Below are 27,347 nucleotides of genomic sequence, written 5' to 3' on the forward strand. Positions count from 1 at the left end.
CTAGTGCTTTGCGATATATATATATATATATATATATATATATATGTATATGTATATATACATTCTTTAACGAACGAGACAAATTTAAATTTCATTTGCAAAGTCTTTCCAATAGTTCTCGTATTGTCAGAGATATTCGTACGATAGTAAAAGTCTATAAAATTGCAGCGTGTCGTTGCAGCACCGGTCATACAGAAGTAAGTAAGTAAGTAAGTAAGTAAATACAAGAAGATCGACAAGAAAATCGAATAATAATTTAGGGAGAGTGTATAAAATTTAGGAGACGGTATACGTATAAGCTATTTCGTCTACTAGATACTACAAAAGCGTTATAGCACGAGGGTGTATTATACGAATGGCCAAGAGATAGCGACGGATGTCGATCGATCGATACGACGTAATAATTCTGCAGTAAAATAACCGAGTAAAACTTGAATACACCGATGTACGTGAAATTTTGAAACGGAAAATCTTTCCTTCGTTCGCATATGTAATGCGCATTTAAATGAGTTAAAGTGTAGATGCTCGAACGCGAAGCGAAGACAAATATTTTTTGTTGCCTCTCCAAAGTCAAATTTTCTTCGAGCAATTTACAAAATTTCAAATTTTGCGATAAGAGATTCGTTAAAACAAAAAAAAAAAAGAAAGAAAAACATAATTAATTCCACTATTAATTATTTCAACGTAATCTTCGATTCGCTCCGATGCGTTCGAAAACTCCAAGTGCACTTTAAAGGTTCGAACGAACGCATTTCAAACGGAAAAAGCCGCGTGTCGTATCGCTCGAAGTTGAGAAAAGGTGAAAACAGGTGAGTATCGAGAAGAAGAGTATAAGGACAGAGACTAAAAAGGATGATGATACATAAGTACGTGTCACGGATCTTAATCGAAACTTGTCGACGTTCACGCAAATACGGTAATTTTCCTTTGGAGCAAATACAGCTATTACGTCATAGTTCGTTTCGTTGGATCGGAAAAAAGATGAAAATAAGAAAAAAAATATATATATAGAACTTAACGATATTCGTGACGTTTATTAATTCGATCAGAAGCTTGCAAAGAGAACTTCTTTTTCCGTGAGTTCGCCAAACGATCGTTCATTGTTTAAGAAGGATTTTCTCTATTTCTCTCGGACGTCGTAAACAAGAGTTTGGAGAGAATTAGCTTTTGGTAGAAGAGAGGAGAAAGAGCAATCGAGGTTGAGAATCTTGTGCGGAAGCAAAGATGCAGGGTGTGTGTGCGCGCTTGTACGATAGCGATAGCGATGACGTCAAATGGTGCCGGGGTCATTGCGTGAATGTCGATCCCGTTTCGAAGAGGTAAAAGTCGACAAATAGGGCGTCGATGTGAGAAAGAGAATAATATAATAAAGAGCACTATATATATATATATATATATATATATATATATATATATATATACATATACATATACATATATACGTATATATACACACATATGGGTATGTCTATATATATATATATATATATATACCTACATACCACAGATGTATATAAAATATGGATAGATAGAGAATGTAAGTATATAATATGTGTAGATGAACGTAGACGAGTTTAGATCGGCTCATACCGGCTCGAAGGCTTGCCCTCTCATAGAACGTGGTAAGAACGTGAAACGTGATAACGTGATCGTGAAAAACGAAGGGGACAGCTCACGGGCCCCTGCTTCGGTTGGAATATTTACCGCACTCTTTACCTGCAGTCCCCATATTGAGAATGCTGATCTCCCCGAAGTAGGAACCCGCCTTAAGGGTGGCGAGGACCGTCTTCCCGTCGTCGGCCACAACCTGGAGCCGACCTCTGTTCACTATGTACATCTCCTTTCCTACCTCACCTGTGAACACAAACGTGAACGTCCTCAATTCTGCATTTCCCTAATTTTCTCACCGATTCGAAACTGCTTGCTAATAACTATAATTACCTCTGCTATAACGTAGCTAACAATAACGTAGACAAAATTTTAGATTATCACGGAAAATATAATATATTATACGAGCTGGAACGTTATTTCTATTATAGTATAATTATGACTCGGTCAAGTCGTTGAACCGAGAAGAGGGAATGAGAGAGAGAGAGAGAGAGAGAGAGAGAGAGAGAGAGAGAGAGAGAGAGAGAGAGAGAGAGAGAGAGAGAGGGAAGGAGAGAGAGAAGCGGACAAACTGTAAGACGATTACGTCTTTTTCTTTTTTTCTTTTCTTTTTTTTTCTTTTTCTATCTTCCTCTTGCCGAAACAAAATTATTTGCTCTCTCAGCGTTGTCATCTATGAAAGAAAACGAGAAAGTCTTGTCTGTCGGATCTACAATCTTTGGTCTCTGAAAGGATCTTGCTTTAACGGCTTCACGCTCGAATACGAAACCATCCTTTGTTCCTGTCCGTTCCATCTTATCATTTTATTCTTAGTAACCGTATTTCTTTGGTCGAGAGACATTGCAGGCAGTACATCGAGATACTCGAATTCATTTTTCCGCGGTATATCTACGGCTGTTGCCAAGAAGTTGGGTGGAGGAAATAGAAAAGAAAAAAAGACAGAGAGGGAGGGAGGGAGGGAGAGAGAGAGAGAGAGAGAGAGAGAGTTCATTTTTGGCTCTCTTTTCCCGGCGCATCGACTGGCGCTTTTCCAGATTTTCGGCTTAACGAGGAAGCATTGTATGGGAAGAAAATAGAAATTAAAACGAAAAAATGAAAGGCGGACAAAAAATTGAAGTAAACAGATCCATATACCTTTTCGACAAATGTAGTCACCAGGTGAGAAAAGAACGGGCCGCAGTCTAAGCACCAATTCGCATAGAAAACCAGCTTCTGTGTTCTGAAATATTTCCACTCTTCTCAGCGTTTCCAAATGTACATTTATCGCGATTTCGGCCTTTAACTTATCTGCAACAGAACGTATGCGATTCCTCGTAATAGGATAAACTTTTGATAACAAAAAAAGAAAAAAAAAAGAAAGAATAGAAGAAAAAAGAGAAAGCAAACGAAAGAAAAAAAAAGTAAAACGTATCAAAGCCGACTTTTCTGTTTGCTGCTCTGAAAGAATAATATTTTTCATTTCGTAATAATATTTCATTCATGTTTTCTCTTTATATCGGTATTATCGCTCGAAACTTTAGAATCTGCATTTCATGGAAACGTTATTGCATCGAGAAATGCATCTCATTCGTGAAACGAAACGATTCCCTTTAATACCACTCTCCTATTCCTTCGTTAAGTCTCCTATACCTCTCAATGCTATTTCCTTTTACCGGAGGATTATTGAGAAAGACGTTTAACTTTGACAATAAAATAATAACTTACTACCATGAATTTCATTTACGTTTTCACATTACCTAGAGACGTTCATATAATAATTTCGTATTTTAATGTTGACACGAAATGAAAAGTATGAAATCGCTGTTAATGTTAATTTTCTGATGTTTTGCATTTTATTAAATAAAAACTGCGTTAGAGTTACGAACGCAGACTCAAAGTTGTTTCCAAGTTGCGAAGTTTCTTACGTGAGTGATAAAATGGACTCCGACCTCTGGGAAAAGCTTACCGATAATCCGTAAAAGACATCGGGTGTAAACCTTTGGTTTCACTTACAAGTTATCCTAGGAATTTATTTCTCACCGGTGTCCAATTCTGATTTTTGTCGAAAAATATCAACGTTACGTTAGAATCGAGTCGAATTAAAAATACGATCTTTCTGAGATTTCACGTTATTTTAATTGCGACGCATTCCTCGAATTCTGTTTATATCATGCATATTGATGAGAGTTGGGTTTGGAGAAAGGGGGGAGAGAGAGAGAGAGAGAGGAAGAGATCGTATTAAATATCGACAAGAATCGTTTCTTTTGAGATGCAACGTTCTCGGCACAATCGTTGCTTCTCAGCAACGTTTTTCAACGTCTACCATTTCAAATCATTATTTTCTTACTACCTAACAATAAAAGCAGTTCCGTTTTATTTCGTTTCAAGGTCTCGTCCCATACGCTTTCATATTTCTCTTCTGCTAGAATAAATTCAAGCTGACTGCCATTCGAAATTAACTCTTTCGTGCGAACCGTATGTACGAGCTGTGGATATACCTACGAGTTACTCGTGCGAAAGGATAATATGTATTTTCGTAGGAGACGTTTGTTAATAGAGTGATTTAATGAACGAAATGTATAACTAACGATTCAGTTAGTGGAAATATAAAGGAAACATGACTCACCGGGAAGACAGCTGACGGCCTTCTCCTCGTCCGAACATTTTTGCGTCAACCAGAGATAATCGAACCATTTGATCACTTTAACCTGGAGATGATTCGGTACTCGTCTCATTCGCATATAAGTTTTCACACCGTCCAATTTAGCTGAAATGAGAAAAAAATAGTCGAATCGAAAAGGTCACCAACGAGATTCGTGTATCGGTAATGAAAATATATGGAGAGAATAATGCATGGTCGTATAGCGAAGTATATATTTAGATATATCGTATTCCACGCGACATTGTATCTTGATGCATCGGATTATTATAATGCCAACGTTTCAATTTTGGATGTCTCTTGCAAGCATATTTCATTATCCATTTTCGAGTATCTTCGTTTCCACATTGATATATTACCTTCTAAGATTAATTTCCGTTGGACGTTTTAATTTAATTAAACGTGATTACCCGATATTATTGAGCAGAATGATATAAAATTTTCCAACAGAATTTTTAATTAATCCAAAAGGAAATATAACTTATTAAAATAATTACCATCGTTATCAATGCAGCAACCGGCTTTTGCATTTACTCTCGAACGAAGGACAAACCATTTTTTTTCTGCGAAACGTTGCACTAGATTACGATAAAATTTTTTCTTTTTCCCTGTTTTTTCTCTTTTTGCAAGAGAGAAAAAAATATCGACATGTAATGACAATACCGCGATATTGTGGTATATCGAGCGTGCGATCGTTGTACGGGTCACGGCTCGATCACAATGCAATGAAACGGAAAAGCAAGATACGGTTACCCTTCTATACGAATTTATCGGTTTCGTTTATTGCTGTGTGAGAGAGAGAGAGAGAAAGGGGGAGGGGGAGGGAAGAGTAGGGAGAAAGAGAAGGAAAAAGGGAAACTATGAAAAAAGGATATCCTTTTGTCGAAGAGATTATTTTCAAGAGACGTCAGAGAAAAGTGTAGAATTGATAATCAGAGTGTCGGGAAAAAGATTTGAAAAAGGAGAATAATTCAAGTCATTTTTCGGATAGGCATCCATTTAGATAAGGCTAAATCGATCGAGACTTCATTACGTCCGGGGATATCCGAATAGCAAAGAAATACGGTGAAATTCGATGGAGTAGCGGAATAAAATTTCAATTCCAGATTCGACGAAATACATGCTTTATACATTGGTCCCGGTTTAGGACAGCCGATCTTTCGAAAAGTTCGATGTATATAGACGGATCTATTGTCGTTGTTAGAAGTGGTTTGTTCGGTTGTGATCGATCAGCGACCGGACTAATACAATTTCTTTTGAACCTTTGCCGAAGGAACGTTTTTAAGACAGCGAGAATGGATGGCTCGGTTATTCGGACAAAATTTTTTCTAACGCAAACGAATCCTTAGAAGTGGGTATATGAAACTGTATCGATTTACGATAAGAAAGTGTCAAGGACGAATAAATGTGATAATAAATTTAACGGGGGGAGGAGGGGGAGGTTGGTCAGCGACAACGACGACGGTGGTTTATAGAATATAAGAATCGATAATCGTACTTAAAGATTTCGTTGGTTATTTTGGACGTTGTCCGAGTCGACGAGTCGGAAGAAAAATTTATTTGCGATTCGTTCTACTCTAGTAGAGAAGATCGAAATAATCGCGACGGCGATGTAACCTTGGCTTAATCCACTCACAGTCAAGTGGAAGGAAATTGGTAGGAGAATCGGATGTCGGTTGAAAGTCGAAGAAAAGCCAGAAGGCTTGCTAGCGGAGGCTAAAAATAAATTAGAACTCGAAGGTGATCCTCGATGCGATTGTATATCTTGAACCGTTCGATGGAAGGACGAAGAAGAACGAAGAACGAGGAACTAAGAAAAAGAAAAAGAGGAGGAGGAGGAGGAGGAAGAAGAAGAAGATGGAACGAAAAGATTAGATTAATTTCCATCACCCAGAGGTGCCGCTTTTCAATGATCGCGATTCGTCTAACTCGTTTGAAAGGTTGGAGGAAAATAGAAAATGTAGGAAAGCCGATACCGTGCCAGATACGATTAATTTGCGATTAATTTCCTTCGTCGGCGACGAGCGTTTACGACGAAAAGGATCGTAGGACTGCTCGTTCAATTTTCTTAATGGCTCCGAACAAATATAGCCATGTGTAATTTTCCATAAGGGAGTATTTAGATTTTTCTAATGAGGTATAAGTGAGTAAATAGATATAGCAGGATGGACCGATATGCCCGAGAGAATAATCAACGATTTCTCGTGTCTGGGTTGCGTTTTGCGTGTAAAAAGAGAAAAAAGTTGATACGTTTCCGCGTTGGTTCTCGAGTTAAATCAAGAAAAAGCGAAAAGAGCTCGCTCGCTCGCTCGTTCCATTCGATCGATTAAAGGGAACCGCGTTTGTAGAGCTGAACGGACTAACAATGAAAGCAATGTTCGATTCGAGTAAAGGTATTATTAATAATAACGTTAGCTAGTACGTAAGTGTTAAAAATGTATCTGTAGATTTATCGATTCGAACTACATTTTCTTCTGGCGAGAAAAAGCATTTGGAAGAACGAGGCTCTCTTCTCTTTACGGGCTCACTCTTTTCACCTTTTAGAAGGAAATGGCCGAGTTAACGTCGCACCAACGCCGTGCTACCGGTGGGCTACTGCAATGGGAATTACGCTAGGACGGAAAATCTGCATTGGCTCTATGCCAGATATACGTACGTATAGGTAAGTACATACGTACGCGGAGCCAGCGAGCGGAGCCAGCTAGCGAAGCCAGCGAACGAAGCCAGCGAGCGAACCAAACTCCTTTGATCCAACTTTGATCGCTCCTCTTCGATTCACGCGTACCCTAGTCTTCATCGTATCGTCTTTGCTTAGCGCTATATAGATTGCTTATTATCAATTCGCTCGTGAACGAATCGATACAACGAAGCGATGCAACGCACGATGCGACGCTCGGTATTATTTGAGCATTTATCTCTTTTTATCTTTCTAATAGATATCGTCGATCAGTCGAACGATAAGAATGGGTATAGAATGTTAAAGTGAAATGAAAAATTTGTCGAAACGTCTTTTGTATATCGGCAAAAGTATCGATACTTTTGCGTTGGAACGTAGCCAAATGCTCTTAACGTACGCGATCGGTATTTCGCGTGTTGTCAATGTCGAACCTTTAACATCGTCTTTCGTCGAATTTCGTCGTCCAAAATTTTCGTAAGAATATTTCCTCTTTATTCGAAAGAAGCATAAACCAAAGGAAGAAAACTGGAAAGTTTAAATTGTGCCGTCGGCTAGCGCACGACTCTTCTCTCTCTCTCTCTCTTTTTATTCGGTCCGTTGCAAGCCCATTTCCGATTGAAATCCTCTGCCACTTTTATCCCCGATCCGTGAAACTTTCTTCTCGCCATTTTCGAAACGATTTCGCGTCTCTCATGAACGACCATTCGCGTTTTCATTTCGAGCGCCGATAACGCCGACTTTCCTTCTTTGAACGATCCCCAAACGATCGAATCGAATCGAATCTATCCTATGACGTTAATTCCCTCGAATATGCTCCAGTTCGATATAAAGAATCGTACAAAAGATGTCGAACAACGAGATGCCGCATTCTCTCCAGCGAATATCGCTATTCTATTCGAGAGATAGAAAAATAAAAAGATATCGATTATATTATGCGGGATTGTTACTCGTCCGATGTTGCAGCGATACGCTCTAATACCAAATTACGTATGCGTGCTCCCACGTCGAGATGCATACTGTTCTCCAAGGATTAGCTTACCGTGGACAAACGGTTATCAAAACGTTTCCCTATTGTTCCTATCCTTTGAGCCCTTAATCTCTCTACGTTCTCTGTACCGTTCTCTGTACCGTTATATTTCTTATCAGTTACTCGCGACCCACTACTTTGCATACCGAATCGATTTTTCTCTATGTAGAGTTACACGCAAAGTAGCTTGCTAAAATTCTTTTTATGCAGAACGACGATTGGAATACGTTCAAAGATATAAGATAAAAAATAAATCGTAGGAGCTAACGCGTTCGAATATTGGACTCGAGAACGACTCCGATCGTTTGACTTTGATGGCTGCTGCAGAACACGGAAATATTTTTCAAGAAATAACCATTTTCTTAGAAAATCGGCCTCGCGAAAGAAACACGAGGAGTTTCCGCGGCGTCTGGAAAGCTTATTTAAATATACATACACGTAAATAGGTAGCTACATATATTCAGTTTGCTCGTTTTTCGCCGACGAGTGGCAAAGTTTTAACGACGTTGCCCTCCACGGTGGTACGCGACTCGTTATCTTTCAGGAAGTAGCGTACCGACCGCTGCCTCGCGCCTACTCTTATCCCTTTTTTTCGTTTTTTCCTTTCGTTTCGTTTTTTTCTTTATTTTTCTCATAAACTTCCTTTCGCCTTTACCGAAGCGGATACTTTTTCAACTGCTTATATTTATTTATTCGACGTTAAACAGAAGGAGAGAGGGAGGAGAGAGAGAGAGAGAGAGAGAGAGAGTGCCAAGGCGGCCAGAGAAAAATCGTCGTTACGAAGAAAAAGTATATTACTTTTAATAATAACGATTAATATTTATCGCATTTATTTATTTTTCTTTATCTCGTCTATATAATATTACGTACACCTACATGCGTCGGTTCGTGTTAAGCTATTCGAAGAATTTCATAGTTGAGAATATTTGAAAATTATTTCAATTTTTCTAAATGCTCATCGAAGCGCAACAAATTCACTCGGTTAAAATCGATTCCTCTCGCGAACACGATGCAGTCAACGCACTCACTGTATTAAACATTCCATCGAAACATTTTGCAGCTTAATGCTTTCGCAACTGCCGAGTATTCGGTCGCGTTACCTCCCATGTATTTTATATGGTATTTTAGTATTAACTTTATATTTTACTATAATAGAATTTATATGGGCTCGGTCGACGTGGTCAATAATTTTCGTGCAAAAAAAAATTCCTTTCTCCTTTGCCCGAAACAAGAGTAAAATTTTCGATAAGGCGTACGTGCTCGATAAAGCTCGAAAAAAAAAATATATACAACGCGGGATTGAAACGCTGAGTACATTAAAAAACAAGCCGAATGTAGTAAAAGCAGTTAAATTTGCGACAAGCAACGCTCGGACAAGATTACGAACGTTAACCGGCCATCAGAAGGATACTTCGAGTCTCGAAACGACATTAAGCCCTACTACTAAATCTTTTCGAACGATATTTAAACTTGAACGTACGAAACGAAACGTTCGACTTTCGTACTGGTGATTACTTGGGTCATGGTATCCGTAAACCTGTACAACGTGCGGATATATCAGAACAGGACTCTAAACTCGAAAGCGTGTAGTCGTAAAGTCCAAGTACTTAGAGAGATAGTCAATAATTACGGTCGAGAACTGGATGCAATGTGGAAAATCGATCGATACGTTCCGTATCGTACGACCTATGGATTTACTTTGAGGAGAATCGAGTCATTATTATTCCGAGAAGGATCTTTCGAAAATGAGAAAGTTTTAATTTGCCTCCAGCAAGAATTGAAAATAGAGTCCGAGGGAATATTTTTTACGTGATAGGTCGAGAAAAAGGAATTGATAAAGAAGATTGATAAGAGTCGACGAAAACGCGTTCCGTAGCTAGTTAATAATGCAAAGAGGTACTTTACGAGCGGCAATGTTTTATCCACCGATTAGCGATTTAGCGTACAAACGGCATAGCTAAATAAACGCGAAAGCGTTTCCTCTTTGTTCTCCGAGCGTACTCTCGGTGAGTCGATCGAAGAGAAACGGAACTAACTCCAGGTAACGTTTTCTGTTGCGATCGAAATATAGTTGGCATGGCGTCTTGGTTTCTAGAAGAATAATAACGGGTTATTCGTAACTAGTGGCTCGTTAGCGTCGTACCAGATGAGAAACGAGGAGAAAGGAGGAATAACGATTCGCCGAAGGAAGGACAATAGGCAATCGCCGGAATCGTGGTATCCTGCACGACTAGAGAGAGAGAGAGAGAGAGGGAGAGGGGGAGAGAGAGAGAGAGAGAGAGAGAGAAAGAGAAACTTCGAAGGGAAAATTTAGCCGGTCCTCGACTCGAGCTCGGATTTTACGCGACTCGTAGTCGCGATGCTTTTATCCGGCGCGACGCCGATAGAACCTGAGCGAGAGAAAGAGGAAGGGATCGATGACGTCAGCGGCAACGCTATTTTTAGCCACGAGGGGGGCGGTAGTAGTCCGCAGCATTGGCTGGGGTGAAACCCGCTGACATCCCCCGAGCGTCCTTCGCAAGCGTTCTCTCCCTCTCATTCATCCTCCTGACCCAAAGAATGGAGCAGCCGCGCAACGCACCGCACCACGCCGCGCCGCACCGCACCGCATCACATCACGCCGCACCGCACTACACCGCACGGCATCGCATCACGACTAGGTGGAAGAGAATCTCTACGTCTGCGCGCTTCCATCGCACCGCGGTGCCGTTCGACCGCACTGCCGATTCCTCCTTCACCTCCTCCTCCTCCTCCTCCTCCTCCTCCACCACCACCGCTGCCGCCGCTACTACCACCACTTACAGAGAAAGACAGATTTTTGATATATCGTTCCTCCTCTACCATCCAGAATGCTACTTATGTACCTTCTCGTTAGTGTCGTTTCTCCTTCCTCGCTGTCCTCGCTGTCGTCGCTAAATTTATTAATTATCCTTCCGCATCCATGCTGAAGCGAGCAAGTGGATCGATCGTGCGATCATCTCGAGTTTTCTACGTTATTAACGTAGACGTATCCTTTAGAGAAATTGCTCGATGCGATCGTACTCGAATGAGAAACTAACGAAGAGAGTTGATAGAACTTCTTCGCGTTCTCTCTTTCTCTCTCTCTCTCTCTCTCTCTCTCTCTCTCGATACGTCATTATCCGACGTATCAGAGAGATATCTTCGTCGTTCAAGTTCTTTCTACGCATCAATCGAGATTCCAATTTTTTGTTGGAACATGTAAAAGGACGTGACAACTCCTGCCACGACTTCGTACTAGTTTTCGCTGATTCGCGTCGATCGTACGAGCGGATATCAATGTCCTTTTCATTTCCTGAAGGTTCGTCTATCGGAGTATCAATTTCGATCTGAATCGGAGGAAGTAGTCTGGAAATTCCGATGGGACTGTCAATCGCAATCAACGAAGTGTTTTCGTTGGATTATCAAACTGTCGGCCTGCCGGGAAGGAAAATTCTCTACAAAACGTACGTACGTCAATAGTGAAATTAAATTTTCTTGATTATCTAGGGAAACGGTTATTGTTATGGGCCTACAGCGTAAACCATTAACGATAATTCGTGAAGTTAGTTTCAGGGAAATATCTCTAACGAGATCTTGATTTCGACGATGATTGGTATATTACAAATTTATACCTAGCTATTTCGGTAGATGTAGAGATTAATCCGTTTAGAACGCCGACGTTAAGAATGAGAAACTCGTAGATGGTTCTCGAAAGATCCAATTAAAAGGGAGGAAAAACTTTTCGTCGACGTACGGGGTCAGAGGATTTCTCTGACTTTGAGTCTTATCGACTGTCATCAGGGTGAACGTGTCAAATTCTATCGGTTAGGTTTGCGAAACATTTCGGAAACTCGTCAAGTTGGAAACGTTGAAATGTTTCCGGTAAGAGGGGTACTGCGAGTGTAATCGTTTCTTTGGATACGATGATCGGGAATAGCCGTTCGACAAGCTTGGACGTTTCCGGTCGAGCCGTGTTGGTTAGGTTAGAGAGTGAGTGAAATGGGAGTGAGAATAAGACCGAGAATGAGACCAATAGAAAGAGAGACAGAGGGACAGAGATAGAGAGAGAGAAAGAGGGAGAGAGAGAGAGAGAGAGAGAGAACATTTGAAACGGATGAGGAGGAAGAGGACGGCCGGTTAGTTCGATTTGATACTACACTATCGGGGAGCACATTTGACGTGAGAACCCATTACGGAAAATTGAACGATGCCGAAGGGTGACCACCGATGCCTCTCGACGACAGATACCACGAATCTCCGGGCATAGGCGGCCATTTGCGGGATAGTACCAAGTGCCGACATAACGTCGAGGACGATGACGAGGACGAGGACGATGAAGAGGAGGACGAGGACAAGGACGAGGAGGAGGACGACGACGACGACGACGACGACGACGACGACGACGACGCACTGATACGGTATAATACGGACAAGAGGAGGGAGAAGGAGAAACCTAACGCTTCGATACGTTTCGCTTTCGGTCCCAAACCGCTTCGAGACCATCCTCCGTGTATATACACATGGCTATGCATTATACGTCATACATATGTATGCAGGTATATAAGATTATGTGTACATCGTAGCCAACACTTAGTTACATATACAGAGTACTCCAGTTACATATATGGATCTCTATGACAGACTCTTGTACCGATCTATGTTGCATCGTTCCCTTTGGACAACTAGATTAATAAACCTACAAGTATCTATAAATCTACTTTTCTTTTCTGTTCGATAATGTAGAGGCGTTTAAATTTATTTGAAAAGAAACATCCGAGAAACTAAAGGCATTGTGAGGAGAACGAAAGAGATAAATTATACGTGGATCGAATCAGGATCAAAGTTTAATTCGAAAGAAAAGAGAAAGAGAAAATAACGCTGGCACGAGTGAAGTTCGACCGTTTCGAAACTCGCTCCGCAGAGATCATATAAAATCAAAGACAAACACGCTCGACGTCTCGATGGAAATAAAAGTACAACTTTGCTGGCGTCTCCTGTTCCCTTTACCTCTTCTTTGCCTACCGAGAATTCTTTGCTCGGTCGTTGTCATCGTTTCTTTCGTCTCGCAACGATGGCCGTTTCGAGAGAAAACTGTGATGTCTGAGTTTGTAATCGCGAATCGTGCTACGACGATGTATCAAGCGAGCGACGCGACGGCTCCTCTTTTTTTCTTCTCTTTAAAAGTCTAGTTTGCTCCGGGCTTCCTCGCAAAGATCGCTCGAGGTTGGCTTACAATTAGTTTCTAACCTTATTTTTCATCGTTTTTAAATGCATATCGTCGCCCTTTCATTGCCATTCATCGACGAACCCACCGAAGTGGCAAGCGTAATTTACCATTCCGCGTGTAATGCCGCGTGTATGTTTTAAAGATCCACCGGTGTTACCACTTTTTCGATGTTTTATAGACGCGTCGTCTTTTTCCTTTTCTTTTTCTTCTTTCTCTTTCTTCTATTTTCTTCTTCTTTCTTTCTTTTACTTTTCTTTTCTATTTTTCTTTAGGAGAATACTTGCGTCCTGACGATTCCAACCACGCTTCGTAATAACGAATTAGTCATAATGCATTTACGTTTATGAGGAAAATTTCGAACCGGTAGATATATCTCCCGTCGTATCTTTTAATATTTCTTTGAATTTATTTTTGCGGGCAGACTCGTTCCGACAATTCGTGTAATGTAACAAGGATAACAAATACGACCGGCGGAGAAATTACAACGAGTTTATATTTAATTCCGCATCAAAATTCGTAGGAAACTCGTTACTTTCGAGAATCATGGTAGCCGACCGTAACTACTTTTACCGTATAATACGGTATTCCTGAAACTTGTCGATGGAGAGAAAAGTTAGATGCGAACGAATTCGACGTCGATAATTATTTAAAGAACGATCGTTTTGAAAATGCGAACGCATTGAAATGGAATATTTTTCAAGGATCCCTACGCTTCGTTTCTCGGTGGATAACGTTACGAAATTTGTTCAAACGAATCGATCCTCTTACGATGACGTCGCTACCAACGACTAATTGCAATCACCTTCTTTGTTTGCTAATCAACGCAAGCTTTTTGTAATCGTGCTCTCGCACGGTATCGCGGTTCCGGTTAATTTTTGTGGATTTTTCTGATTCGACATTGTCCGTGGAAAACTTATTGAAACAATGGCGTTGCGCGTTTAAAATGAAAATTTGATTTAGCGTCGAGCGTTAATCGAACGTTTAAGCGAACGTATCGCGTTTGAAGATGATGAAAAAAAAAAAAAGAAAAGAAAAAAAGAAAAATGGAAAGAAAAAGAAAAGAAAACGTGATCGGCAGTTAAATGTGACTAGAGTCGTGACAAACGTTGAATGCAAATTTCAATGATTGAGAAATAAATGGAGAGCTTCCGAGAAATGTCACTCGAAGAGATCCTACGACAATGATATCTCGAACGCATCAGCCTCCTTCAGAAAAAAGGATCTCTTTCAGACGTCATCTCTCTTTTACTATCTCTTCTTCAACCCTCTCCTCCCTTTACTCCTCTTTCCTCCTCTTCGTCGAGTATTTCACTCCTCTCGCTTCGAACATTTCCGCTTTATGATTTTATTATATGATGCGGACGTTATGAGTGTGTCCTCGTTAAAAAATATATATATATGTATATATATATACATACATACATACATACATACATATATGATAGTATACCCTGCGAATGTTGTTAATGTTTCATAAAATTGATCGTTAGATAAACACGGATACGAAAAATATTGCATTTTGCAAAATATGCGACGATGTTTGATTATATACGAATTGAATATAAATTTGCTCTTCTTTTCTTTTAAACATACGATAGTAATTCTGCTGTTATTTAAAGTATATAGTAAATAATAACATCGAATCGTGATGCAAGATTCTTCATGTACAATAAATAAAATGACTAATGCGAAAATCGATTGGATAAACGTTAATTAAATCCACGTTTCAGAGTACCCGTGATTATTGTGTTGATATTATTAATGGAATGAAATTTTGTTAGTACGATCGTAACGAAACGTTAAACGCCTGTACCCTCTCGGTTTTAAAATAATACTTGGTATTTCTCTATTAAAATGAATAAATGCGATAATAAAGGTACGAACTTTACCCGTGAAAATAGTTTTCTTTTCTTTTTTCTTTTTTTTTTTTATTTCGGTTCAAAAACGGGAAAGTTCGATAATTCGATAATCGATCGTGAAGAAATACTTATAACGTAGACCGAAGTACATAAGTACGAAACGGGTAGTCGTAATTAAAAATTTTACGTTTCACTTTTGCTTTGACAACGTCCCTTTTAATTTATACATATCTTTGATCCTTATTATTTGGAAAAAAGATAACAATGTAATAATATATCGACGATACTTTTGATTTATATAAAGTTCGATCGTTGATATCAAAGCTCGATCGGATAAAGTATTGAAAAGCATGGCACGATACGAGCTTTCTATACGATTCGTGTGAATGATGGTGCTCGAAGAAATTCGAGAAAAGATAGGGAGGTCTTTGAAGAAGTAATAAATCAAAGGAGAATTTACGATGTCGCGAGCTTACGGAGAAATTACTGGTCCATAGAAAATTTTTCGAGGTTAGGGATTCTTTGAGAAAACCCACTAAGTAGAGCGATTAAGGGACGTTCGTGGTTAAGTATCCTTAAAAAAAAAAAGAAAAAGAAAAAAGAAGAGAAATCTCTCTAAATATGAACATACGACAGAGAAAAGCGGTTTACGTGAAAAGAGATTAGGCTAGGGAAAGGACGAGAAGAGAGGGGAGTGATTCTATCTTTTAATCACCAAGGTACCCAACGTATACCAACGTCTGATGATCGGCTTGTGGTAACTCTACTTGCATCGCTAATTGCCGTCTATTAGTATATTTCGGAATAAAGTTAGCAAGCATTACTCTTTCAGACGCATGCGATTCAAGCGGTAACGTTTCTCCCTATAAACTATTTCGAAAATTCGTTTGTACGAGTTAGGTACTTTTAGTGGCGCAAATCGAATATAATGGTTTCGTGCTTAAATTTTCCTATATGTTATGAATATAGTTGATTAAGTTTATTTATTAGCGACAGACAGAACGAAAGCTCGCCGACTGACGAAAATGGAGCTGTCGTTTGCACCGTATGCGATTGAAATTTGATGAGAGAGAGAGGGGGAGGGTACTACTTTTTTGACATATCATCTTCGCGGATTTCACATCGAAGCGGATATTCAAGGAAGGACGAACATCGATGAATTCGATTCTATACATTTCTAATCACCGTTTCGTGTCCTGTCAGATTGAAGAGATTTCCTAAAGAGCTTGGAAAATCCAATAGTCTCGGATACCGAGCAGCACCCTAACAGAAATTGAAATTTAACCTAATCGCCGAGATGTGCACGGTGGTGGTAATTTCGATTCGTGCAACATCGTTCGTCGCCCCCGCTTGGAAGGGTCGTGACGTACGAGAGGATGAGCCGAGGGTGAACACGCAAACGCGTGATCATTATTCGTGTACTCCCGTTTTATCGAACACGATTACAGAATAAATTGACCATTTTAATACAATTATCCTAACGCATTTGTCTTGGAAATATTTCGAACGTTGCAGTCCCTTTTTTTAAACTTTTCAAAACTTTGATCTTACCATGATGAAAGTTTCTAATCAGCGCATCAGCCTTTTCATCATTCTTCCTTTCATCTTTCGGAGGTCGCGAAAGGAGAAGGAAATATTCGTCACAGTGAAGGACAATAGCCTTTGCTCTATTAAAAACCCCTATTCTATGTTTCTTTGACGAAAGTTGGCCGTTAACGTTGAGAAAAATCGCTGAACGATTCGACAAAGATCCTTTGTGCGGGTATCTTTGTCTTGAATGACATGGAAGCTGAACGAAGAGCATGAATGCGAGGAAAAAAGCTAAGGAAGATAAAAGTAGTACGAATGTAAAAAGTGATCCGAACCGATTTCATTGAGAGCTTAATTAATTCTCTTTTTCGGGAGAGGGAGAGAGAGAGAGCGAGAGAGAGAGAGAGAGAGAGAGAGAGAGAGAGAGAGATCAAATTGAGAAACGCATTTATGAGAACTTCGTGACTGGCAGGATTTTTGTCACGTAGCAATTTTTCCGCAGAAGGGTATACCTGTGTATATGCTGAGCAAAGGAAAAAAGATCACCCGAGAATTTTATCGTTCTCAATATCACTGAAATCGAGTCGGTCCAAAAAATATTCGAGAGTTTCAAATCCGTATATTTCGTTCCTTCGTTCGTAAACAGGATTTACTTCTTTTTTCTAAATATATGCTGCTATACACGTATCGCGAGATAAAACGTCACGATATATTAATAAAAAAAGTACGATGGTTTCGAAGAAGGTATTACGCATAGATATTTATAAAGAAGCTTTTCTTTTCAACTTTATTTGTCCACTTCCACGCTGAGCGTAACAAGTCTCAAATGTTAACTACGTATGAATTATACGACCCTCTCTCTTTTTCTCTCTCGACCTGTGAAAAACTACAGCAAAGCTTACTCGCTTATCTTGCTTTAAGAAGATGAAGAAACACAGGGAAAGAGAGAGAGAGAGAGAGAGAAAGAGCGGGAAAAATTCGCATTGACTCGAGATACGATGCACCACTTCGAAGAAACAAAGACGGAAATACGAAGGAAAAGAAAAACGTGCGATCTGTGCTTTGAAAAAATGTACTTTCCACTTAACAGTGTCCTTTTCTGCACGTACATGACAAATCTTTTTAAGGATAGAAGTTGCGAATTAAACCGTCTTTTCCCGCGAGCACGTAGAACAACTTTCCATTAAATGAGATGAAAGAATAACGGAACACTCTATAGGAAAGGACACAAGGAGGATGTGGCAGTTGGTGCAAGTTTACCAACCGCATTATTGCGTTTGCCGACGTCGGATTAGAGAAGTTTCATCGTAGAGAAAGGTCCACGAACGCGCGTAGCTTTAAATCTCATAGCCGTCGTATTTCTGGCGGGACATTGCACGAGCTTAAAGCTGACCGTCCTTTGAAAATACGATCGTTGCATATTACCTTTCATCTCTATTTGTTTGGATAATAAAGGATTAACCGAATGTCCGAAATACGTTCGATATATATATATATATATATATATTTGTTTATTTATTAAAAGTCTTGGATCGTTGAAAATGATTTATTCTAGGCGATCGAAAGAATAAGAACATTGGCGTAATATTAATGGCGGACTACTAAGGCTATAGACGATATATATATAGAGAACAAAAACTGCCGCGAAGGTGGCCAGAGTGAAAATAGCGGTTTCGTATTCTGAAAAATACAAAGGAATATTATAAAGCATCGAAAAAGAATTTACGTATTATCATATTTTTGCATTAAGGTAATCGAGTTTGGAGAAAATGCTTCGTTAAGCCTCCTCGAATACGATTCGTTAAATAATTTTCCTAACTCGTCGTCAGGATTCTATCGTCTCACCCTCGTTATCCTCGTTCTCGTGAGTTTCGGATCGTGCAGGAGAATCCGTTCGCAAATGCGTTGCTTCCATTTCCGAGCTCGTAGGAATATTTCTCTTTCTACCGTTTTCATTGTTATCCTCTTCTGCAATTGTTTCGGCATTTTTTATCATTCGAATATATATATATATTTTATTATTTCAATATATATTACAGTATGTTCGTTATTCCATTATTTATTGTTATGAATATTTTTTTACTATTTTCTGCTTATCTACTTTGCACGTAAAGAAACAACGAAAATAATCACTTCCGTGAGAGTCGCGAACAAAAGAGCTCGTTGCTAATATATGCATTGTTTATATATATATATATTTGTATATAATAAAACGACGAGTGCATAAATAATTTCTCTTATAAGACGATGTAATTATCGGAGCTATTCGTACATTCTTTATAAATCTTTACTCGCGATATGCCTTTACCACGGAATTTCATAATTTAGTAGGAACGTCCTTTCGCGCGCGTGTACGGAACAAAGAAGATCGAAAAAGAATCTTTCATACAGACAGAGAGAGAGAGAGAGAGAGATAGAAACGCGATAAAATATATGAAGTTTTACCTCCTCCCCGATGCGTTTTGTACTCTTCCTCCATTGTTATTTATCTTCTGTATACGCTCGACGTAATATCTCTCGAGAAAGAACAGACTTCGCAAACTGTATCCGAAGAAATTATAAGAGAGAAAATGATCGTATCCGCAGTTCGGATCTCTCCCTTCGTTAATTTAATCTCGATCTTCTCCACCTCATGCATACATAATTATCCGAAAACGAGGCGAATTTGCCAAAGAGAGTTTTTACCCTTTGACTATCTTCCCCCTTTCCCTTTTATCTCTAGATAATTTTCAACGAAATGCAAACGATCCTTTATATCTTCTCTCTCGTTTTGGCATATGCCGCAAGCTCTAGCATAGAGAGAAGTAAACGTTACGATGAAAACCGCTTAACTTATGAAATAAATTAGAAATGGATTAGCGCGAATCGAATGAAAAAGTCGAAAATATGATTTAAACTTTTGTTCCACTTTAACGCGGACTCACTTTTCTTTTCAAACTTTTTCTTACATTTTTCCGATTGCAACTTTCTGTTCGAAAATTGGGTCGTCCCTGCAGGAAGTAAAGATATGTAATCAGAGATGTGTGTGTATATATATATATATATATATATATATATATATACACATATATATTCTAAGAAGACAAACTTTCTTTAGTTGAATATATATTCTAATTCGGATAGGAAAATTTTACTTATTCTTAGAGCGCTATGATGTCTCCTTTTCTCTTTTTTTTTTCTTTTTTCTTCTTTTTTTTTAAGATTCCTCCTGCATTTGCTCTATAAAGGCTTGATTTCTAACGGAAGAAGATAATTCTTCCAAATCGTCGATCCCTCTTTCCGATTCTGACGTTTCTTTCTGTTCTTTCGGATTTAACTTATCGTTTTGTTCCACGATATCTTCTTTATCAATGTTTTCGACTTTCGAAAGTTCGGACGTTTGATTCGGGTTGTTCAAATTTTCCAATTTCTTCTTTTCTAAAAGTATTTTCAAAAGAAACAATATACCTTTTATTTTACAACTTTTCGAAAGGTCCATATAAATAAGGTAAACCTTTTTCACGATTCGCACGTTCTCTCGCCCTTAGAAAGGCGTTCCTTCTACAATTGTCCTCTTTCGTACAACCAAAGATAGGCATGTTTTGGTTTACCCTAAGTCCACTTATTTTTATCGTCTACCTTTCTCGTTCAAGCAATGACACTTGGAAAGCTGTAAAATAACGTGGGCTTTCTTTAAACGTCTATCTATCTCTCATTTAGATTTCAACGAGATCGATAATATCCGAATCGAACGATTTCTATTCGTAGTTTTCGTAAGAAAACTAAACGTGCTCGTTTCGAAAAGTATGACGTATTGACTACCGTTTAAAAGTCGAATAAAAAGAAGCTTGACGCTAAAGATGTTTTCGAGTAGTTTCTAAAATCAACATTACTTTGGAATCAGATTCGTACAGAAGAAGTCTCGTTTATCCATTCGTACAAATATTAAAGTAAAGTTTCCGTAAAACGGAAAAAGCTTTCGATATAATCTCAAAAAACAAATCTTAATGTGGCTCAATATTAGCTTATAATTTTGTGCCTGATTTCTTTGCGGCACTCTACGAGAACGTGCATTACTCTTTCAATGTACAATTTCGTTTGGACGGGCAAGTAAAAAGATTGCTTTTTTTCTTTCGAGATTCTTTTGTATCGCGATGAAACGTTCGAAAAAAAAGGAAAAAAAAAAGAATATACCATTTGCTCCAACAAACTATTTTTATAATCGATTGATCGATCGATTGAAAAAATATAATATCGGATAAAGAATACAGATATATTACGAACGTTGGCGAACGAGCAAAAAATGAAAAAACGAGTCGTAATATACTACTTTAATAAGTTATTCATACTTTAATCGAAATTGATACTCAACAACGTACGTCTATCGTACTATACGAATGCCTCTCTGTTTATCGAACGAAATCGAATCTAAACGAACTCGTTTATCACGAAGCGTTACGAAAAACCATCAGTCATGGATTGTCGCAAGCAATGAATTATCTTCTTCGGTTACCGCGTCAACTTCGCGAAACGACAGCTCAGAGATTATATTCTAGGTTTTGAGATAAAAATCGTTATGCCTGTTCAGCGCATTTTTCGCTTTATTGATTTTCGATTTTGTTTCCTATTTCGTGCAGAGCTTAAATTACCTTATTTTACGATGGCCTCCGAATGTGTAGCTACGCGATTTTACGATGTTAATCTATCGTTTCGGCAAAATGAAATATATATATATATATATATACACATAAACGCGTGCGTGTGTACGTCACAATTTTACATGGTTTATCGCGTGTTTTTGAAACGTGGCTAGAAGAAAAAGTGCGTTATAAATCGAGATCGAGTATCTAAACGAAAATAGCTTCGATAACGCCTTGTTCGTAAACGTTTGAAGACGATCAAATTAAAATCCTATATCGATGAGATTCGCAATTAATCTCAACGTACTTACTCGAACTTTGTATTCTCTTTAACGACGTCGACGGGGAGAGTGATTTTCTGATTATCGATGAAAATTCGTTGCATCTTCGATGGAGCACGTTATAATAAATTTTGACATAATAAAGCCAAAGGGAATTTAGATAGCGTTAGATCGAAAGTTAATTTGTTTATGCCAGTCTCGATTGATATAAACGTCACGAATGGCAACGCTTTGCTTTTGTTTGCGTTTGAATATAATACATAAAAAAAACGCGATGGTCTCGAGGACGAAAAATCGAGCCGAGTTTTGTTCTCCGAACGAAATAAGAGAGAAACGATATCCTTAACGATTTCGAAATACCAGTTTCGTTTTGTTAATACGATAAAATGGCACTGAGATAGAGCGCACAGAGTGTCGCAGAACGACGTCGCTGCTGCAGCAGCTTGGATATATTATTCAGAGCCTCGCACGAAGCTTGATAAGCGACGTAAGATCCTCGTTGCGCGCGGCCATTGTGATGAACGCAACAAGCTTTCTCTCTCTCTCTCTCTCTCTCTCTCTCTGTGTGTTTGTCACTATCTCATTTATGAATGATTTATTCGTAGATATAATATTTGCAGTAGTAATTACAAGTAGGATTTTTATCAATGATAAGAAAATGAAATAGGAAAAGTTAGATAAATATAAATGGATTCGTTGCGGAAGTCTTCAACCGAGAAGAGAAGTCGAGAAAATGTGTATGTGAAATGTGCGTGGGTATGTGTGCGCGCGCGAGAAAGAGAGAGTGAGAAGCTTTCGGAGAGCTTATTATCTTAAATGCTTCTAATCTTACCGACAAAGATGGATGGGCCTTCTAATTATGCATGCGCATCGAACATTAAAAGACTATTCAGGAGTAATGTCGAGAATGGAGGATGGAAGGAAGCCCGGGCAAAGCTCGGCTATGCTACGAGCTCTCGCTCGTTCAAACTGTAATCGATCGGCACAGAGAGAAACGAGCGTATCCCTGATACGCGCAAATATTTCGTGCATCGCGAAACGCATCGGCGATTCTGTCTGTTATTAAATGCGCGCGCGAGAGAAAGAGAGAGAGAGGCAGAGAAGTGGAATAGGAGAGAATGCAAGAGTATGTTAGCGTCCAAGTAAAATTAAGATCCTGACCTGTTGGGAGAAGCTTGGTATACTTAGGTGACTTTTAACACGTTCGGTATATTAAGTTCGCTAAAGAGGATCCTCCTCCTCGAAAGCGGTCGAATTTTCCTTCCCGAGGGAAATAACCTAGAAATTATTAATAAAGTTCGCGATGGTAAACCAAGAAACGATAGATAAGATACGTTTGGAAAACTGTTTGAAAATCTGTAGGAATTGTTGCATCATAATTAGTGTCCTAATACGGTTGAGAAGATAATTAACGTAATTAATATCGGACAGACGCAACCCACGGGCAGGTGCGTGGAACAGACACATTGCGGTTAGCTGACCGACTGAAACACGGAAGAGAGTCTCGTAGGCGAACTATCAAAGTTTCCTGTATATATAGCTCGGCTTTAGGGTTTTCGTCGTTTACTTTGTTCGAGATAATTTCGTAAAATCAACGGGACGAGTCCACGTCCACCGAGTCCTATTCGAGAGATAGACCTCTTCGCATCTTTGTCCGGCGATAGGCGCGTCGCGTCGTCCGTCCAATTACTCCAAGTAATCTTGCGAGAGGGATGAGAGAGAGAGAGAGAGAGAGAGAGAGAGAGAGAGAGAATGGACGGACGACAAGTAATTTTCCAGTAATACCTTTGCGATCTCGTTCTCGCGCGTTGTTTCTTGAACGAACGAATGAGCAAAGTCGAGTCAAACGGCTCTTTTACGGACGAGTTATTATAAGGCGTTGTCCGCTTACAAAAGAGGGAAAGAGTGGATCGTTATTTCGTTTCTCTCGTAATTAGTTTGTTGGTAAAAGCGAGCGACGATGGTGGGGGTGCGGCAAACTCGGTTTTCATAGACGAGAGGTGAATTTTCGAATCGACTAGAGGCGCGCCGTGCTGGCGCCTAGATGCTCGAGTAGGCGTACCTCGTAATCGTAATGCGATGGATGATAATCTAAAAGGCTTATCGTTGCTCCGCTGGCTCAGCGTAGATACGAAGTTAAATGCACCGAGAACGCTAGATATCCGCCATGTCCGACGATCCTTCTAACGCAACCCCCCCGCCATGAACCTTTTTCCCTAACGGAGCTTCATTTCCTCGGGAAAATTGTAAAAGTAACGACGAGAGCGTCGCGATTACCTCTACATCCAGACAACCTCCGGCGTTTCGCGATATCTCCTACGAATTTTTTTTTTTTTTTTTTCGTAGATATCACATCTGCAATATTAATCTCATTTTGATTTAATTCTTTTCTTATTCCACCGTGTTCGACCGAGTTCCTACAATTTTAACCACTTTCGATCGTTTCGCTTTTTCGTTTGTTCCCATTAGTATCATGATTCGATTTCAAGGATGCTTCTTGATTTTTTCTATTCTCTCTCTCTCTTTCTTTTTTTACGATTAAATCCTATCAACGCATGTCGAAATACAGAATATATGTACGTCAGAATTGTTTTTATTTCGCGTATCCCGCGTCGAATGCCTTTTCAGAAAAATATAACATTTCATTGTTTCCATTAGTTCGAGTTTCCTACCTGTACCGATGGGAAAACAGAAAATCGTATGCTTTGTTTCGACGGTTACGTCAAGGCTCGCTTAATTTCGTTGAAAAAAAAAAAAAAAAAAAAAAAAACAGAAAGAAAAAAAAGAAGGAACAGAAAAAAAGAGAGAGAACAAGAAAAAAAAATTGCGGAACAACGAGAGCCGTTTCGTTTTACGTTTCGATTACCGCACCACCGGAGCGGTTTCCGCGTCGATTTAATTTTACGATGCGATGCTGCTACAATCCTTTCCCACCTATTCCCAAACCGTCCGACGATTTAAAACGAGGAAATCGAAGCGATACGCTAAGGCTCGTTCTTTCGTTTCTCGAATTCGTTCGATCGATTCTCATTCCTTCCTTCCTTCCTTCCTTCCTTCTTTCGATTCAATCTCTCTTGTTTCCAACTTGAGCACTAAACAGAATACGATTCTATCGTTGATAACGCATTGAAGTAACATTTAATTTATCGACGGTATGTAGTAGTAGTAATAGAAGAGCACGTGCGAATCGAAGCACGTCCCAAATACGAACGATTATATCGAATCTTTTGTGGAAATAAAAGCAACGAAAAAAAGAAACAAGGAGAGAAGTAAGTATTGCAAGATAAGGTTTCTCCGGTCCGTAACGAACAAATTCAAGGAGTCGTTTGGCATCGATGGAAGAAAATCGTCGGCCCGTTTTTCGCTATCGAGCAAGTCGGAAGTTACCTTATAAATGACTCTTATCTCATAAACGACCTTTCCGAAGTAGCCTGAAAACGAGCCGTTCTATCGTAATTACCGAAAATCGTATTTTTCTGTCGGTTCCATTACCCAAGAAAATGGATGGACTCGTGTTGTTCTTATTCGTACTTGCCGATAATCAAGCCTTCCTTACTTTCGTTTCTTCGTCTATGATGAAAGTTGATCCCGTCTCGTTAACGCGATTACTATGATAAATTCTTAAGCGACTCGTCACATCGATATACATTATCAAACTATAAAGACATTGTTGGTTATAAATAAAAATCTCGCTCTTCTTTTCTAACTTATGGATTAAGTAGAGGTAGTTACAGAAATAGATAATCCATACGTCGGTCTATAAATATGCGTAAATCGATATAACACTCGTTTGATTCTTTATAGGTAGGCGTACGTAAGTCTACATACCGTAATCTTGTTTTTCTTGTTTAATTCGCGCACTCGCAAAGAGTATCGTTGTTTGTTTAAACTTTTATAACGCCGAAGGTAAATGAATAAACGAATTAATGGTAATCTTTCTCGCATACGCGTTAACGACTCTGAATTGGTACATTTTCCAAATAGATTTCCATAAAATTCGCCTTTACGTTTTTGGTTTTAAACATTTTCTTCGTTTGCATGTAACCACCAAGAAAAAAAAAAGAACAAAAAAAGAAAAAGGAAAAATACGAAACGAGGAACAGGCGAGGGACATTGTGGAGAACGCGAATGCGGTAGAGGAAATTAAAACAAGCTACCGTTGAGTGCTAAAACTAAGCGTCTATTCGTTGTTCAGACTTAATTGAAAATGAAATTATTTATCATCTTTTTCCCACGCGATAGCCAACTTGCGAAAACCTTTAGAAGTTCTCCGTTACTCTCTATTTGGTCACGTTACGGCATTTAAGCTGACGTTGCCGTTCGTACCGCAGTAATAGCCGAAAGAATGCTTTCCGAACAAAAGAGAAACGAATCCGCATTCAGTTGTTGAAGGAAAGAGAGAGAGAGAGAGAGAGAGAGAGACGAAAAATTACCTGAAACGAGCTTGGATTAATCAAGAACAGTATATAATCGTACGTGTTTCACGAAGATACTCTTTTCGAAAGCAAATGAACGAAATTTCTTACCGTACGATCTCTTAAAATCTAATCAATGGTATGCGCCCAAAAAAAAAAAAAAACAACGTAAGCGTAAGTAATTATTCGAAATAAACGACACGAAACTTCTCTTTTCTTCTTTTTTTTTTAGTTCAAAAAGGGAGTCCTGCTTTTTACCGAAAAAGAAAAAAAAAGAAGAAAGGTAGAAAAGGTAAAAGGGTAGAAGAGAGTATCGAAAATGAAACGTGCTCGAGGATAAAATGTTAAAGTTACGAGAGGTTGCTTATAAACTTTGATATTCATCGACTCACCTTGAAATTCTTTTCGTGCCGCGCTGACCGAAGTTACGATGTTCGCCACGTGTCCCAGTACCGTGGCGAATAGGAGCAGACCAAAAAGGAGCTGAGCTATTACGAAGAGATACTCGCCCTTGCTTCTTGGCCTAGAAAAAGTCACGCACATACACTGGTCTCTTGTTGCGACGGTCGGTCGACGGCGGGTCGACGCACGAAAAAGAAGAAAGAAGAGCGTCGGATTGGTCTTCTCTCTCTCTCTCTCTCCCTCTCTCTCTAGCTTGCTCGGTCGAAGAACGTAGCATATTATCGTTCGTTACCTGGGTAAATCGCCGATGGTGGTCAGTGCCAAGGTGCACCAATAGTAACTTTGTAGATACTGCTTCACAACGTCCGCGGTTTCGGAGTCGTTGAAGACCCAATTCTTACTGCCGAAACCGTTGTTCTTATAAATAATGTGATAGAGGCACCCGTTCCAGTGAAAGATCACCAGCAAATAATGTATCAAGGAGGTGGAACGAAATAAATTGGGATAGTTCGTATGTCGCTCGGTCCTGTCCATGAACGCCCAGAACCTGTGCAACCGATCGAACGAGAGACCGAATCACAAAATCGAACGATTTTAGCTACACCTAATCCGAGCGGAAATCGATCGTTGGTGGATTTTTCGTAAAGAAAAAAAAAAAAAAAGAAAGAAGAAGAAGTAGAGGAGAAAGAAAATTCGTGGGATAACGAGACGAGTAAGAAAAGATAGACTCACCGGTAAATTTTAACGAGTCTAAAACTTCGCAGCATACTGTTGAATCCTATAGATAAGTATAAAAAGTCGAGGGGCAGCAGGCACAGAATGTCTATGTAAAATGTAGTGCTGTTCGTGTAATGATTCCGAAGTTTCGTGGCGTCGGTTTGTAAAACGCCGTCCTCCAAATATCCCGTTCGAATATGAAAGATTATATCCAGGACGTATAAAAAATCCGAGAAATAGTCCAGGCAGAACCAAACCCAATACGTTTCGCCTACGCGAGGAAAGGAAGCGAAAGATTCAAACTCCTTCCGGCGAGTTCGGATCGATAAGTTGAGCGCGAGCTCGAA

General features: G+C 39.3%; 1 protein-coding gene and 1 long non-coding RNA gene across 11 annotated transcripts in view; both read right to left on the minus strand.

The window, feature by feature from the left end:
• The window catches only part of LOC127066390 (cyclic nucleotide-gated cation channel alpha-3), a 53,681-nt gene that overhangs the window by 3,179 nt on the left and 23,155 nt on the right, over positions 1-27,347 (minus strand). For 8 of the 10 annotated variants that reach the window (XM_051000057.1, XM_051000053.1, XM_051000054.1 and 5 more), the window contains 6 exons: positions 27,016-27,271; positions 26,576-26,830; positions 26,274-26,404; positions 4,214-4,354; positions 2,743-2,895; positions 1,705-1,854 (listed from right to left, as the gene is read on the minus strand). In XM_051000057.1, coding sequence (XP_050856014.1) covers positions 1,705-1,854; positions 2,743-2,895; positions 4,214-4,354; positions 26,274-26,404; positions 26,576-26,830; positions 27,016-27,271 — 1,086 coding nt within the window. The remainder of the gene's footprint in view (positions 1-1,704; positions 1,855-2,742; positions 2,896-4,213; positions 4,355-26,273; positions 26,405-26,575; positions 26,831-27,015; positions 27,272-27,347) is intronic. The other 2 variants (XM_051000062.1, XM_051000059.1) reach the window with 1 other exon arrangement.
• LOC127066396 (uncharacterized) lies at positions 18,099-23,789 on the minus strand. The gene is made up of 7 exons (XR_007782380.1): positions 21,497-23,789; positions 20,060-20,215; positions 19,701-19,983; positions 19,491-19,556; positions 19,012-19,355; positions 18,412-18,534; positions 18,099-18,246 (listed from the first exon to the last, which is right to left on the minus strand). It is a non-coding gene; the product is annotated as an uncharacterized LOC127066396 (long non-coding RNA).

The sequence above is a fragment of the Vespula vulgaris genome, chromosome 9 (assembly GCF_905475345.1).
Source record: "Vespula vulgaris chromosome 9, iyVesVulg1.1, whole genome shotgun sequence".
NCBI lineage: Eukaryota > Metazoa > Arthropoda > Insecta > Hymenoptera > Vespidae > Vespula > Vespula vulgaris.